Source organism: Camelus bactrianus, chromosome 5 (assembly GCF_048773025.1).
Source record: "Camelus bactrianus isolate YW-2024 breed Bactrian camel chromosome 5, ASM4877302v1, whole genome shotgun sequence".
NCBI classification, from domain to species: domain Eukaryota; kingdom Metazoa; phylum Chordata; class Mammalia; order Artiodactyla; family Camelidae; genus Camelus; species Camelus bactrianus.
Window position 1 is genome coordinate 45,788,529 of NC_133543.1, and position 17,307 is coordinate 45,805,835.

The 17,307-nt window shown below is 34.1% G+C and overlaps 1 protein-coding gene across 1 annotated transcript in view; it reads right to left on the reverse strand.

The window, feature by feature from the left end:
- KCNH7 (potassium voltage-gated channel subfamily H member 7) overlaps positions 1 to 17,307 on the reverse strand; it is a 398,074-nt gene that overhangs the window by 57,867 nt on the left and 322,900 nt on the right. The window contains exons 6-7 of the mRNA XM_074363205.1: positions 10,061 to 10,486; positions 839 to 1,238 (exon numbers count right to left, since the gene is read on the reverse strand). Of these exons, the coding sequence (XP_074219306.1) occupies positions 839 to 1,238; positions 10,061 to 10,486 (826 nt within the window). The remainder of the gene's footprint in view (positions 1 to 838; positions 1,239 to 10,060; positions 10,487 to 17,307) is intronic.

The following is a 17,307-nucleotide window of genomic DNA, read 5'->3' on the forward strand; positions in this document are numbered from 1 at the left end:
CTAAGCACATTTTATTAGTCAGTAAGTTAACATTTAAAAATCAACTCTCTGGATCTATTTTCAAATTTGTATGCAGTCTAAGAAGGATGCTTTTTTTTTAAACTTTAAAAATCCATCATGCTTTTGTCAACTGCTGCTGGGAATCAGCAAGGTTATCTGTGGTGGTTCCACAGTGTGATTTTAAAAAATATTAATATTAAAATATTTTTAGTTAACACAGAATTTTTTCTTATCCCAAAGAATATTCCTTATAACTGATGCTCATCTCATTACCTCATTATAGGGTAAAGGGCAGTCACTTAGGCCCTGGCATAATGTCAGAGAGAAAGGAATTTTTAGGCAATGGCAGGAGAAAAAATATATATATGTATGTATGTGTATATGTACATATATATGAAACATTGATTTACATTATAATTAAGAAGGTGATATCTCTCTCTCTATATATATATATACATATATATAAAACCTAGTAATGTAATGTAAACTAATCTTTCTCATTCTAATCTGGCCTCAGCTTGAAATAGAAAATGACCACCAGTAATAAATTATAGACACATTTTTACATCAGTAAAAATGAACTGTAAGTTTCAATTCCTGAATCCCAAGACCCATGCCACTCCAGTTTTATGGTCATGGTTTCCTGACATCATGAAAGAGTATTAGTGTTTCCGCTTCACTGAGAGAAATAGATTTGATGGAATATAATACACATATATTTAATCTCATTATCTCTACAATTTTCTATAATTTCTTCTTTATCTAATTCTAAATGTTCTAGAGGTATCAATTTTGTGATATTTTATCCTAATAGATAACAAAAGAGAAATCTACTTACAGCCAATCAACATGACACAAATTGAAAAGATTTTCTCCGAATTGGTGTTAGGAGACACGTTCCCGAATCCTACACTGGTTAAACTGCTGAAGGTAAAATAGAGTGCTGTGACGTATTTGTCTTTAATGGATGGTCCAGAACTTGAGTCACTGTCATTGTAACGTTTCCCAATTTGTTGTCCTAAGGAATCCAACCATCCGATTTTGTCAGTCAGGTAGGGCCTCTCTACATTCCCAATCGCATACCAAATGCAAGCCAGCCAGTGAGCAATCAGGGCAAATATGCACATTAAGAGCATTAGAACAGCAGCCCCATATTCTGAGTATCGATCAAGTTTCCGGGCTACTCTCACAAGACGAAGGAGTCGAGCTGTCTTCAAAAGACCAATTAATGTTGTTGTCTGTGGAAATAAATGTCCATGGTCAGAAACTGTTGGCCAACAATCCAACATATGTTCCTGTGGAAGCAAGCTAAGTAGAAACAGGTTAAAACAATATGGTAGCCCTGAAGATAACTGTATATTTGAATTAAGTATTAAGGTTAGGTTTTTAAAAATTTTTTTACACCTGCCTTGAAAAATACATTGAAAGTGTGTAGTACATTAATTCAGTGTCTTGGCATGTAAGACTTATGGGACAGACTCTATCTGCTTAGTTTTACACTCTAACCAAGTGCCTGGCACATAATGGATACTTAGTAAATCATTCACTAACCGACAAACATTCCATTGTGTTACTGGTGTGCCTAGCAAGTACCGCACACTGGGATTATAGTGTTGAACAAACTGATGTGGTCATTTTTATAATAAAAAGAGACATTTATTCACTAGACAGTGTATTCTTTTATGAAGAAAAATAAGGCCTGCTGCTTATTGGTAGAAATAGATTTAAAACCATTTTTTATTGAAGTATAGTTAATTTAAACGTTGTGTTAGTTTCAGGTGTACAGCAAAGTGATTCAGTCATATATATATATATACATTTTTTTTCAGATTCTTTCCCATTATAGATTACTGCAAGATACTGAATATAGTTCCCTGTACTATACAGTAGGACCTTGTTTATCTATTTTGTATATAGTAGTGTATATATGTTAATCCCAAACTCTTAATTTATCCCTCAGATATTTTTTAAATAAGCATCATTTAAGATCATCTCAGAGAGTGAAAAGTGTGACAATGATAATAAGCAGAGTGATATGATAGTTTTCGGGAACCTGGGTCAGATGGGGACACTTTAGAAAAAAAAAAAAGGCCAAAGAGTCTTGCTGAGGAGCTGACATTAGAATTTAGGAGGATTTGAATAATGAGAAGGAGCCAGTCAAGCAGGTAACTGGGAAATTTATTGGATGACTGTGTGCATACATTAGGTACTATATTTAAATCATTTTTTCCTTCCTAAATGTGTTGAATTGAGAAAATGATTCTCGATACCCCAATGATATTATGTATTTTGCTTTGGAGTGTGCCATGTGTAACTAATTGCATGATTATTACTGCCCAGGTATCTAATGATAAGACACTTCTATTTAATAACAGGATACTTAACTGGTTGTTTGGATTTGAAATCTGATGAGTACAAATTACAAGTTCATTTCTTAGGTTTCTTAAACAATCTCAAGTATAAGTACTATATAATTCACAGGGCATATAATTATTCCATAGTTACATGGTGTTTACCAATCAATTATTGCATCATTTTATGTGTTCATTGTTGGTGTTTATTTTGCAAAGTACATCTATCTGCGTTAAGAACACTTATATTTTCATGAAAGAAATAGCACGTGGTATAACTGTCATCCTGTACCTTCATATTGACTTGGTGGCAAAAAAGCTCTAAATGTCAAGAAAGCCTTTCAATAAAATTTTATAAGTATTATAGTTTTTTTTCCCTGTGCCAGAGTGGGCACAAGGGGAGGGAAGATCCCTCAATCGCCCCTGGATTCTTTTCAGTTAGCGTTGGAATCCTCTAGAGATGAGAGGAGCTTGTGTAGTTGAGATGTGCTTATCACAACTGGATTATGATCTTTGCTCACTTGGGGCTAGATGGAGAGGTGAATCTTCTCTGTTTCCAATGCTGAGTTATTTATTTTTCAGGGTACAATACGGGAAACTGTTTTTTTTTTTTCAATCACAAATTTAAAATTATATCTCTTCAGTGAATAAATAGTGAGTTTAAGTGAGTATGAGGTCGTACCTTGGGAGAAAAGTCAACTTTCCACCATTTGTATTCTCAATGTTTCAGCTTAGCAGTTATGTGTTATGTGGTAGAGCAAAAATGATGACATAAAAAGAAAAGGAATCAAATCTGCTGTGTATGCCACTTCTCTCCTTTCTGCCCTCCCCCCAAAGAAACCTCTGGTGTTTCTTTTAGAATTATGTCAAAATGAGTTAAAACCTAGATGACAGTAAGTTCTCTAGGAAGATAAAACATATAACATATAATAACAAACAAGTGACATTTCTCTCTGGACCAAGAAAGCTTAAGAAGTAAGGTATGCAAAGAAGTCTCAAACCAGATGATATTATTTACACAAAATAACTGCAGACAGAGAGGGACAGTGAGAGAGAGGGAAGGAGAGAGAGGAGAGATTATTAAGCAGTCATTTTATCTTTCAGTTGCATCATAAGGATGAGTGAATATTGACTTCAACAGTCAAAGCTTTGCTCTTGTGATTCTGTAACATGTACCCAAGCATAACTATATATGCTAGTTTGACAATGTAACAAATGATTTGGCTTTATTTCTATGGTTATCAAGATGCTGCTAATATGCCTGGGCATTCTTCCTTAGCTACAGTTGTGTATAGCACATCTTGTAGATGACACTTTAGATTGCAATAACTCTCTTCTTCCTTTTAAAATATCTCTGTAAAAAGTTAAGGTGTTTTGCCCCAGGTTACACTATAGAGAGAAGTGACTGCATCAAAATCTCAGAAAGAGTAGACTAAAAAATGATCAATCTCCTCTTTCTGATCTGTTGATTATTAGTCCTCATTGTTTAGTTCAATAGACTATCTTTGTATTATCTGCAAGTTGAAAAATGGAACCAACAGCTACCTTACAATATAATTGTGTTACCATCAGAATTTGGCTGAATAAAATATTTTCAGAATGTGCAGTTATCTCAGTGTATCTAATTTTTTATATTGAGGTAAAAGTTAGTTTCCTATATTAAGTATGACTTTTTAAACTAAACTTTACATTAAAAATATATATTCTAAACAACCACAGTTTTGTAAATATGTTAGACACTAGATCCAGATTCAAGAAAATTATGTGGATTCTTTTTAGAAGACATTTCATAATAGCAGGCAAATATCTCTCTTAATGTAAGTGGAATTCTTTTTGAAGAACTGAAATTATAATAAGTGATTTCTTGTCAGTATTAAACCACTCTACTTAAGAATAGATTTGGCTACAGTTAAGCTGAGAAAGCATCAATAAGAGAAAATCTTATGCCCAAGAATTTTTTAAAAAATAATTTTGAAAAATAATTCTACTTTCTTTTTAGTAAGAATTTTCAAAAATCTTACGTTTCAAATTCTTTTACTTCAGAGGTTTACTCTTTAAAATCTCTGCCTATAGTAAATGAATAGAATTATTCTTTTATACATGAGGAAATATAAGTATGTGATCTTTGGTTTTGCCTACAGGGTTGCTAGGATAAATCATCATTGAAATTTTCTACTTAATCCATCATTCTGTCCTGTCTGTCTAGTAATAATTTGGGTACAAGTGGGGAAAAGGGAACACTTAGTGAGTAGTAAATTTCATAACTCCACACTCATGTTTTGCTTTATTTCATTTCTATGTCCCTCCGAGCTCTGGTACTTGTATACATCATTCAATAAATTACCCGATAAAACTCAGTAATATTGAAGCTAGTTTCTAGTCTTTTGTTTGGCTTGAGCCACACTATTTCAATATTTCTAAAGACACACTCGCTAGTACAAAGAGCTGTATTTTGAGTGTGTATAAAGCCTGGGGGGTCACCTCACTTATTCTTCCGTTATTCATACCAAACCTCACAAATTTCTCCACCAACTGGCTTTCAGAGAAGATTTCACATCCTTCAACATTTAACAGCCCTTACAGTTGAGACTTCAATTTTTATTTTGTTTTATAACTAACATTCTATTTTGCTGCAGTTTGAACTCACTTTCTCTCTTTAGTCATAGCAACATGGAAAACTGGGCATCAAATGATTCTAAGTAGCAGCAGGCGAATGTTACAGTAAATAAACAATTATGAGCATCATATTTTTAACATTGGAATTTGACTTATTCTAGAAACATTTAACCAAAAATTGTCCCTCATACCATCTTTAGCAAATTGTAGTCAGTGGATCACATAAAAATAATGAATAAGTGGTCCACGTAATACAAAATATTTTATGGAATGCTCTTATATTTCCTTAGTTCAAAAATTATTCCATTGTGGATCCTGCATCTCTCACTTGTCATGCCACAGATTTTTGGAGAAGTGACCAACAGCCTCAAATACAAGCCAATGGAAACGTCTGCCTTAATTCCCAGGAATCATCTAATGAGAGACACAGCTTCTTTATGTGCAGACACATAAGTGCATGCATATCTTCAAAATGTTCTTTGTTATTTTAATTTGAACATGAGTACGTCTAATATTTTAGAAATTCATTTTCAACAAACTAATGACAACCATTGTAGAGACCAGATTCAGAAAGAATGCTAACAAGGAGATCAGTGTTTCTGTACAGAGGCCTGCTAAGCTTTTCTTTACCCATTCCATGATTCATCTATCAGACTAATGAAGCAAACATATCAGGGTGAGGCAGAAACTCCTCTTTCCTATTAGAACTTATTTCTGTCAAAGAGTATTTACTTATGTTTCAAAGGCCTTGCCTGCATTCAGAATTCATGAAAAATTACAGTGAAGTGTGAAAGGAGAAAGGTCAACAAAGCAAGTAATTTATCAAAAGAATACTACTGATTTTCAGGGGAGAAAGAGTTTAATGAAGCATGTAACTAAATAGAGTGCTCTAAATTCTAACCACTAATATCTCTGAAAGTAAAATTTGCCACAGAGAAGCAAAATATGGAAAAATTGGTGGCAGATAATGAAAAGCTGACTTTCTGGAGACTGAACCAATACTATTGTTCCTTTGCATCCATGATATTGAGGTGATTTGCTGTGGATGGCATGATGTTTGACGATGCAATTAAGAAATTGAGAATCTTTTCCTTGGCCTGTCTGATGGCACTAGCATCAAGAAGATATTAATGACATAAAGATATGCCCAGTTACTGCCAGTAGTCATTTTCAATGACAACAGGTCTTGTGGTATTTGTATACTATATGTATACAGCACAGCTACGTCAGTCTGCATTTGTAATTCTCACAGTCACAGTGTTTCTAGGCATCTAAATGTTAATATACGTATATACAGATATCTACCTGTATAAAGGCATGTACCCACATATATACATATATAAGCACACACATACATATATATTCACCCCTTATAGTAAAATGCAAATATAAGGAAAACTAACAATATTTAGATTAATATTGAATTTACTATTTAAATATGGACCTCCACATTATCACTTAGGTATAAGCATCTGATAACTTCATTATATCTTTTAATTTAGACATTTCTGAAGCATGTATACATTCAACTAGGTATTTTATTATGAACACTTAAAAAATTTTTCCTTTATATTAAGGGTGGGCAATATATGCTACATTTGTGAAATTATGTGTGTAAGAAGGTTCTATTACCTCTGACTTTTATTTAACAACAGTAGAAAGGCGCTTTATAAAATATTTGTAGTATTGGTTCTGATAGGGTGGGGAACCAACATTTTATGACTCCATGCCCGAAGTGGGCTTCCCCTCTGATGATCATGACCTTTCTACCCTTTCTACCTGGAAAACTTTCACTGGTAATCAGGAGCCTCCTTTCGCATGCTCACATGTCCCCTTGTGCATAGTACTATGAAAGCCTTTATCAGACAGCACTCCATTTACCTGCTGCTCTTCCAGTCTTGGGTGCAAGCTCCCAGATAGTTGGGTCCTTGTCCTACTCTTTTCTGTAAACTCAGGGTCTAATACATTGGCACTTAGTAGGTTCCCAATAAATGCTAATAGAATGAATGAACCTACTTGAAAAGGGGGTAAGCATAGCCTTTTCTGGAAATGACAAAATGAATTAAGTCAATTCTTGTTACAATTTATAGAAAATGTGCCTGAAATTCAAATTGCTAAAGCAGGTAAAATCACGCTACTCTTTTTATAGTGCAAGTGGATGGTTCTGACTCTTAACAGCCTGTCTTGCTGTCAACCCTGGAGGGCCTCTGAGACTCTCAGGCACGTCCATGAAACCCCAGTGTGAAATACACTGGCCTAGGTGATCCCTCATCAGAGTGACCTTGAGCTTCATTATTTTAAAATCTGTCATTTAATTTGGGGTCAAAAATCCAAAGAGTTTTTTTTTTTTTTCATATTCATATGATGAAACTTCCCAAATTAGTCCATTTGAATGTAAGAGCTCTTTTCTTTGGAAGCATTCCTTTTCTTTTTTTGTCAGAAACAAAAATGAATACTGAATATTTTAAATTCTCGCATAACGTGACACATTATACACTTTTGGAAAAATTTTATTCTGAAATATCACTACATTCTGAAAAGCCTGATTATAGTTATATAATATAGTTTGTATATAAAATGAGTATCTTCATTGTCACTCTCGAAAAATGTATGCAGTAGTCCATTCCATCACTCGTCTTGTTACCTTTCATAGCTGAGCAGCCCAGTATCTGATTCTTTTATGCTCCTACCAGACCCACCCCTCCAGCTGCTTCCTTGATGCTGACATACTTCCCCCTGCCACACATCTCAAGCTCCAGTGCTTTGCAGCACAATGACTGTCCTCAAAACTCTTCCTCTCTGTCTTCCATTTCTCCAGGATTTCTAGCTGCAACTAGCTCATCTAATAACTACTATATGATAATAGACACAATACATCTTTGTTGAATAAACGAGTAATTAAGGTATTTATGGATTAATGTGATAACATGTAAGTTTTTAAAGGAAGACTTCGTTAAGAAACAGGGACTTTAATCCAAAGGGATGGGAAGAAGAAAAGAAGTAAACTGGCAAGCAATTACTATGTACCTGGTACTGGGCTATCTCCTCATGTATGCTGCTTTATTTTTAGAAATCACAAGAACTTACTTCTCATCATTCACAGAAAAGAAAGGAAGTCTTAAATGAGCTAAATATCTTGTCTAAATACAGCAAGTAAGTGGCATAGAGGAGAATTAATCCCAGATCTGTCTGACTCCAAAGCCAGGACCCTTCCCACATCACAGCACATCTTAAAAGAGTGAGGAGCAGCTTTGGAAACATGGGCGAAACCAGGAAACCACTTCAGAGTGAAGAACCAGCGTTGCTTTCTCTGAGACAAACTTCACCTTTCCCTTGACGCTATATGAGAAAGGTTAACCAGACACCATTTTTCCCCAAGATGATTTCATTCTATACTAATGTGAATCACAAAAATTTTCTCGTTTCAGCTCACTTGAAGCTTTCAGCTTTCAGCTCTGACTGAAATAATGATTACCTGAATTATGTATTTTAATAAATTTTATTATTTTCAAGAGCTATAGTAACTGAAGCTAAAGTAATCAAGTGTTGCATCCTAGAAATTCTACCTTAAAGGTTATAATCAGCATATTCTAAAACTCACTGATTTGACTGTTATTGATTAAATATCATCAGTAAATCGACTTCCCCTAACAATCTTATTTGCCTATTTATTTGTTTACCCATTCTTCCATTTCACTAAGCTGGAACTTAATTTGCTGTTGGTGTATATATTTTAAAATTTAAGTGAGTGAGGTTTTAATCTATTGTTTATCAATAAGAACTTATTTGGTATAATTACATGGATTCACCCATTGTAAGAAACTCATAAAGATAAATATTGATAAAGAAGTATTTCACTTTCTTGCCTTCTAAAAAGTTAGGAGTAACTACCATTAAAAATTCAACTATTCTAACAGCAGCTGACTTTTTTGAGTATTTTGCTAAGTGTTTTACATATATTATCTCATTAGAGTCTCAAATTAAAAAAAAAAAACTTAAGAAGGGAAGGTAATATTATCATCCTTACAGATGAGGAGAGTAAAGTCTGAGACTTTGTCTAAGGATTGTAGAATCCAGGAAGAATATATTATTCCATTGCCCTACTCTTAGCTCATCCATTTGGAACGGCAAGTTCTGTAGGAGAGAATTTATCTCTAAACCTATTGTTCCCCTTGGCAAAGAAGGATTCTCTTGTCTTCAAGCCTTAATCGATCAGGGAGCAACCATCTGCAGAGGGCATTTATGATATTTGATCTCCTCTTAGGAAAAAAAATAATAAAGATGGTGAGGGGCTGAGGGATTCTTAGGTAGAAAAGGACCCGGAATTTAAAAAATGCAACATATCAAGGTTATCTTTCTCTGCCTACTCTCTTAGAACTACTCTCACACCTTCTGTAAATCTTTCCATTACAGAATCCACTACAGAATTTTTGTAAATCTTATTTACAAAAAAAATCAGTGGCAATAAAATGGAGGAGACTTTAGGAGAACTTAACTTGTTTTGGATGAAAGAACACTTTGGGAAGAATCTGATTAAAGTTATCAAAAAATGCACTTTATATACACTTATCAGATTTCCTTAAAGCTTCCAACTTTATAAGTTACTGGGGACACAAGAAGTATTTTCCAATTTAGATATTATTTAAGAAAAAGAGTTGTGAGCAAGACATTTCAGAAGATGTCTCATCCACATAATCTGAACACAAAACAAGTCCCTGCTGTCACAAACCACAATTATAAGTTAAGAAAGAAAGGCATCTTCATCTTTGACAGTTTTAAATTCCTAAAATTACTATGTAGAAATTTTATATCCTAGGAATGTGCTATGTGCTATAAAACACTTGTCTCAAAAGTTAATTTGTTGGTTAGAGGATAAATAGTTTTTACTATCTCTTAGTGAAAAATAGAAAGAATTGTGAAATATTTGCAACGGCAAATGGTTCCATTTCATTTTACAGCATTTCCAATTGAAAATGAATTTCATCTGTGAGATATAGGAAGTTTGTAAAGCAACCACTTCTTTTGCAGGTTAAAATAGATTCACATTTATAATTTCGATCTTTCAGAAAGTAAGATTCTTAAGCAGTGCTTACCTCATCAGAACCAGATCCAAAAATCAACAAGTCAAAAGGAATTGCTGCAACCATGTCGATCAAGAACCAGCCTTTGAAGTAGTGTATTGCTATTTTGGCTGGATCACTTACCACTTCTTCATTCTGATTTACATATGTTGTTCTGAAGTTTATTAGAATATCTATGATAAACATAATATCCACAATCAAGTCTACCACATTCAACGGGCTACAGGAATAGCCACATTCTCGTCTTTTCTGCTCTTCTCTGTCGTTGAGGAGAAAGGCCGCCGAGTAGGGAGTGAATATAGCAGTGTATATGACCAACAGCAGAATAAGCCAATCCCAGACGGCCTTGAAAGGACTGTAGTGCAATATTGTAAACTTGTTGATGCGTGGTGTCTGCAGTTTATATTCTGGTAGGACATCTGCTCCTAAGGAGAGAACCTGAATGTGGAAAAGAAAATCATACACTACATAGAAGTGCCATTATTTAATCTCCAAACATGTAAAAATATTAAGGTAATTATACAGAAAACCTTTAGGAAAAAAACATGTAATTGTGAAGTGGGTATGAGAAACACATACTTTAAAGGAACCCATTTAAAACCCTACTAGTCAGTATATGTGACGCGAGAAAACCTCACTGGTATTTCTTGATAAATAAAATTTTTACTGAAAAATAATAAAATTGTCACTGAGTACTAAGGAATGGTTACTGGCTTCTTTGGAACATACTGCAACTCAGAAATAAAAATACACGCCTGTTCATAGAGAATCATAAAATCAGTTTGATACATGAGTAATTCAGTTTTCAAACCTAAGAAAAGATTAGCTGTAATGAACAGAAACAGTCAACTTGGATCCATGGTCATATTTAATTTACATGTATTTAATTTATAATTAAACTTTGATAAATTAAATCCAACTCATTCAAATCTTTAATTAAAATTTTCCCACCTGCAAATCTGTTTTTAACATTAGAAAAAAAGGAACATGAGATTAAAATAAACACAAAGGAGTCTTTCTCCCAAAAGGCTGAAGGAGTATTTTATATTCTGGGACAAATATATTTTCACCCGAACTCTTTCATCAGATTTAGAGAACTGTGTATAGAGAATGGTGCAAGATGTTCAGAATATTGATCTGGAGATGTCGCAAGATTCTTAGCCACCAAGGGTTACTTAAACTCTACGATTTATTCTGCTTAATAAAGCATTGGGAAGACTGAAACAGTTTACCTTTTAGAGTCTTAGTTTATTTGAAAAAAACAAGAGCTAAACTTGAACTGTGACTCCACTCAGTAGAAAAATTCATGAGTTTGTAATTTTAGACCAAGTTTCAAGAACAAACGTCAAACAAAATTTTATCTGGTTACCTAAGAAACATAATTAGCCTTAATATATGCATTTTAAAGAATTAAAAAAAATCTGATGGCCCCACAAATGGGGCTTTGAGGCATGGTTTATGGGAGAGATGGGTTATAATCTTATAATATGAGTATCTTGCATATAGGCAATGGCTCTATTTCAAAGTCAATTTACTAAATAAATTTTCTTAGACTAGATTGTTCTAAACACAGTTATCAACTTTACAGCATGTTTCTCAAGCAATCTTCCATTGATTAGTCAGAGCATGTTAGTTGTGATTTCTTGGTAATCCTAACCATGTAGGTTTTAAGTCGATTATAACAATACATTATCTCATGCAAATGTCAATTTTAAATCTTATTTCCCTTGTCATACTTTTCCCATATATAACAAGTTACCATTTCTATTTTAAAAAGAATCTGAGAAGCTAAATAACCCCAAATGAGATACAAAATGACTTAAATATAACCACAATTCAGTTAAAATAGGCAGTTATTTTTAGATAGCAGCTAAACTGATTTCACCAGCTCTGAAAAAGGTAATAAAAAACTGAGAGTAAAGCCTAGAGTAAATTTGAACTACTGTTATTTCATGGAAAAGGAATTTTATTTTAAGTTATTATGAGAAATGATAGGAATTAATTATTAGTAAAAGAGAATTCTGGAAAATAAAGTGATTTTGTTGTTTATTAAACACTAAAAATCCTCAGAATCCAAGATATAGTTCTATATCTAAATCTATATTTATATCTATGTCTACCCATATCTAACTCCCAATATTCAAATAAGAGTAATGTTTGGATAATCTGTCAATTGATAAGTTCAGACTGATAGAACTCTATCCTGTTAAGCTTAGTATAGAAACCAGTTTATGACATTTTGGTTGAGTAAAATATCATTATATAAAATCTCTTTCTTGAACACCAGGGGCAATTCAATATGTAGAAAGTAAAATTCAAAACCTTATTTTGGCTCTCAAAGTCATCTAAAATATGGACCTGTTTTATCTTTGCAGTTTCTTCTCCCATTTGATTCCTGTGTGTACTCAGTGTACCCTGGAAAAACATGACTAAAATTTTGAATCTTTCCAAATCCCTGAAGTCACAAACTTCTCTCATTAAAAAAAAGGATATGTAGTCATCCAAAGAGAACAAAAAAGTTATTTTTAAATAAAGAGATACTATCTGAGTCTGCTCCCTGATTAAGCATCATGTTTTGATACCAGTCTCCCACATGGGACAATTCTGAATACTTGTTTTAGCAGAAGTATAAGTTAGAATGCATTCAGCACCTTGGAGTTGCCCTTGAGCAGTGAAAACTGTGAATGGAACTCTTTCCATCCCACACATGCAAACATTTATTTCACATTTAGATGACTACTGTGCTAAGAGTGGAGACTGAAAAATTGGGAAGACACTGTCCCTGACATCAGAGAGTTTACAGTCTATTGGGAGAGAGATGTACAAGAAAATGGGAGCCCTGCTGAGGTCCACTTCTCTTAGTTCCTGGGGTTGGTGGTGGTGCTGATGGAGGGTGTTGGTCTTTGTGGAGGGCTTCCAGGCAAAGACTGTAGCTGAACTGAGACTTTGAATAGGAATAGTTGGAGATGATGAAGTTGGAACGGGAAGCCATTACTGGCACAGGGAACAGAATGAACAAAGATAGGGATGCATGGAATAGGGTGTTGTGTGTTGATGAATTATAAACTACCTTATAAATACATCTGGCTGTGGAATGGTTGAGAAACCAAAGAAAGGCAGGTCTAGGGGCTTAGAGCTCAGTTAAGACTTTGGTACTAGGAAATACAGGTAAATGAAGAGAAATCCTAGTAAAATCCTATACTAGGAACCAGGTGGCAGAGACAGAGGAGGGGATACATTTCAGAAATAAATTCATCTCAGGGTGTAAGAATGAGAAGTGAAGAAGCATTTGTTTTTTATGGCTCCAATAATGAGTCTTACTAGAGCCAATCATGGTAATGATCTTTGAAGGCTCAGTTGGGTCTGTAATTAGGAAAGAGCCCTAATCTTAAAGTTGAAGACCTGGGTTTAAATTCTGGATACAATTTTTCCACTAAATAATTTAATCTCTTTGGATCTTTTTCTTTTCATCTGTATGACAGGGATAGTAATCTTTGCCCAAATCACCTATCTATACTGAGCCATCATATCACATCAGATATTTTCTATAAAAGCAGCTGATAAAATGGGAAATATTACATAATTTCATTATTTCTTTTAGTGTTCCAGGGTTACTTGTTTAAATCCTGACTCAAACAAACCAAATATAACCAAAACATATATGAACCAATTGAAGAAAGTTGAACAGTGACTATACATTGATAATATTAACGGCTTGTTTCAGTTATCTACTTCTTGGAACAAACTAAGCTAAAATATAGTGGCTTAAAACAACAGTCATTTTATTATTCATGATTCTATGAATGAGAAATTTAGTCAGGGCTTGGCTGGCCATTCTTCTGTTCTACACAGTGTCAACTGGGGTCACCCAGGAATAACTTGTTGGTGGATGAGCTCGTGTGGAGAATTCACCAGGTCGAGTACCTTGGTGGGAACACTTGGGAGGTTGGGTTCACTCATGATGCTGGAATAAATGGGTCCCTCCCACTCTCTCTTTCTGTATATATATAGTTCTCCATATGGTCTTTTCCTTTCCATGGAGCTTCTCCATATGGTCTCTTTAACTAACAGAGTAGTAAGGTGTCTTATGTGGAGGCTTAGTACTCCCAAGAGAGAAATGAAAATATCTAGGCCTCTTAAAGTCAAGGACTAGAACTAGTACAGCATTCCTTCCACCATAACCTATTGGCCTAAGCGGTCATAGGCTAGCCTAGATTCAAGAAAGTGGAGAAATAGTCTTTACCTTTTTTTCACTTGATTTAAAAAAAAATTTTTTATTAAAGTATAGTTGATTTACAATGTTGTGTTAGTTTCAGGTGTGCAGCAAAGTGATTGAGCTATACATATACATGTATATACGTGTGTGTGTGTGTGTGTGTGTGTATTCTTTTTGAGATTCTTTTCCATTATAGGTTAGTACAAGATATTCAGTCTTTACCTTTTGATAGGGGAGTGGCATGCATGTGGAAAGAAGAAATCAACTGTGACCATCTTGGAGACAAACTATCACAGAAATTATTGACAAATATTATTTTTAGGTGTGATAATGATATTGTGATTATTTTTTTTTAAATCTTAACTTTTTAGTAGTACATAATGAAATATTCATGGATGAAATGCTATAATATTTGGAGTTTGTTCCAATAAAATCCAGAGTGAGGGAAAGGAAAGGGAAGAGAAAGTCTGGGTATATGCGACAGTTAGATGTATGTTGATTTTTATTGAAAATGGGTAATGAGTATGTACTACTCTGTCTAATTTTATAATATGTTTGAATTGTTCACAATAAAAATAATGAAAAAAAAAAGAATAATAGAATCTTAGTCAGAAAGGTCTGAGATATTAAGAATGGGTCTACATATATCATGGGGTCTCACTCCTATCAGAATTGAGCTGGTTCCTCGTTAGGCAAGTTTTTCTAGGACAGAATGTTTACTTTACTCCCTGCACATCTGATTCATGTTACGCTGATTTCCATTCAGTCACACAGACTGCACAGAATCCCAGCTTTGCCCAGCCTTGAACTGTAAGCCCTTTAAATGTGGGTCAAGTTGGAGGCTGGGACTAATCACATTATAAGAAGGTAGCTGGACATGCTAAGTCTGCAGATGCCCATTCCTCTGAGTATTCTTAGCTCCCCTGCTCATCCAGTTAGATGAATATACAATCACTTTTCTGAGACTCATCAAGGCCTCTTACTGAAATACTTTTACTTCATTAGCATTTCATATTCAGACTTCAAGCTTTTATTCTGGATTGATATATGAAACATATTTCTGCATTCTTTCACCATAAAACTACACGCAATGTTTATGTCATTTAGTGCCATTTTTGTAAATATTTGCATGTTATATATATATAAAATTCAGTTTTAGAAAAAACTGATATGTCTTGAGGAATCAAAAGTTTTCATGTCTTTTTTGTTTAAAAAATGACAGTAAGAGTTATTCATTAATTATAGCCTCTTATTTATCTTGGAAAAAACAATGAGTTTAGAATTTCAGTATGATTATTTCTATTTCTCTTTACATTGTTTTAATTGTCCTATTTCCATTTTATTGTTCTAAATGCATATATCTTTTACAATGTCACTTTGTACTTCTTTGGAATTGGATAAATGTATGAATTGTCAGTCTCTCCAAAGTTGAAATTAATCATAACAGTGCTTGGGAGCCATTCTGTTGGAAATGAAATATTACATAATAAACATTTGCTTTAAAACCATAAATAGGATTCTAAGGGGCCAGTGACTGAAAAGAGGAAAGTCTGCTACACAGTCTATTACGTTCCATTGAGAGCCAACTTCTCCCACACATTTGGGAAATCACACTTTAGAAAGATAAAACATGATTAATTGAACTATTATAAGGATTTTCTTTTAAGAGAGAAAGAAACTGGGGGGAGGGCAGTGGGGAAGAAATCTCACTGTATAAAAACGGGGAACTCCAGGATCTCCAGAGAGACACTTTTATTTTCTCTTTCCTCAAACCACCAATTAAATGTACAGTTTAATACAGCCTAAAATATGGTTTTCTTTACCAAATACAGTTTTTCTTCTTGCTAGCACATTACTATTTGTTTAACCTTGAACAGTGAAGTGTTATATAAAACCAAAATCTTTAGACGAAACAGCACTATTTATTCAATGAAGATCTACTGTGAAAATTTTGTGCGAACACCAGGATTAATAACTACTCTTTTCTTTTGGAAAGTGCAATAGGGAACGATTAAGCCTTCCAAAAGATTACACAGTACTCTGGCAGCTGTTAAACGCCACGCTGAGGTGTTGGTAGAGACGGCTCATCTGTTATTTACCCTTTACTCAGGACTTGCAGTTAACTAATAGGCTGGCTGTATTTTTATCTATCAGAAGAGCAGTCAGCAACAAAATGAATCAGATAGATTATATAGCATCAGAAAAGATTTAAACTCCCCTGGCTTTTAAGCATATGATTTAAGAAATATAGCAAACGTGAGTAATTTTCATTGAAACAGGTAGCCTCATGGATGATTAGCCAGATATTTACATTAAAAGATGAAAAATATTCACACAATAAATCAAATCTCTCACTGAGGAATTTTTTTAATAAATAAAAATTTAAAATTAGGTAGCAGAATCAATGCAGCGTTCAGTGTTCAAATAATTTCCTAAGGCCTAAAGCACATAGTCACTTGTGTTTGTGTGTGTGTGAGGGGGTGAGTGTGAACACAGGTTTGTGTATTTGTGTGTGAATGTTGGATTCAGTCTCAAAGATTGTATGAATTTGTGAAAATAGGAGTCATCTAGCTAAATGTCAGGTTTAGTGTTTTGTATTGTATATTCTGTATATATTAATATGAAAAATCTGCTTCTCAAAATATGTATGGTACTCAGAATATGAAAGAAATAGGTTAGACAATCTTAAATATTTGTGAAACTTATAAATTATGTCAGAAATACACATATTAAAAATTACAGGTTCTTCCAGAACCATAAACTCTTTTTTTTTTTCGTAAAGTGTTAACTTCCACATCAATGGCCAGCTGGACAGTGGCCCCGGGTTCTGGCTTCACAGTCAAATCGTTTTGAATCAGCCCCAGCCCTGTGCAGGCTGATGTGAGAAGCTCCGGGTAGCACCTGGGTGCTGATAGCAGATATTTTCTGCCTAATGTTTGCTTCCTTGCCTGCCTCTTGTCACCTCTTTCCTTTCTCATAAAAGTATACCCATGCACTCTTCTCTCCCCTTTCTTTATCTTTGTTTTTAAATGGACCTAACTTA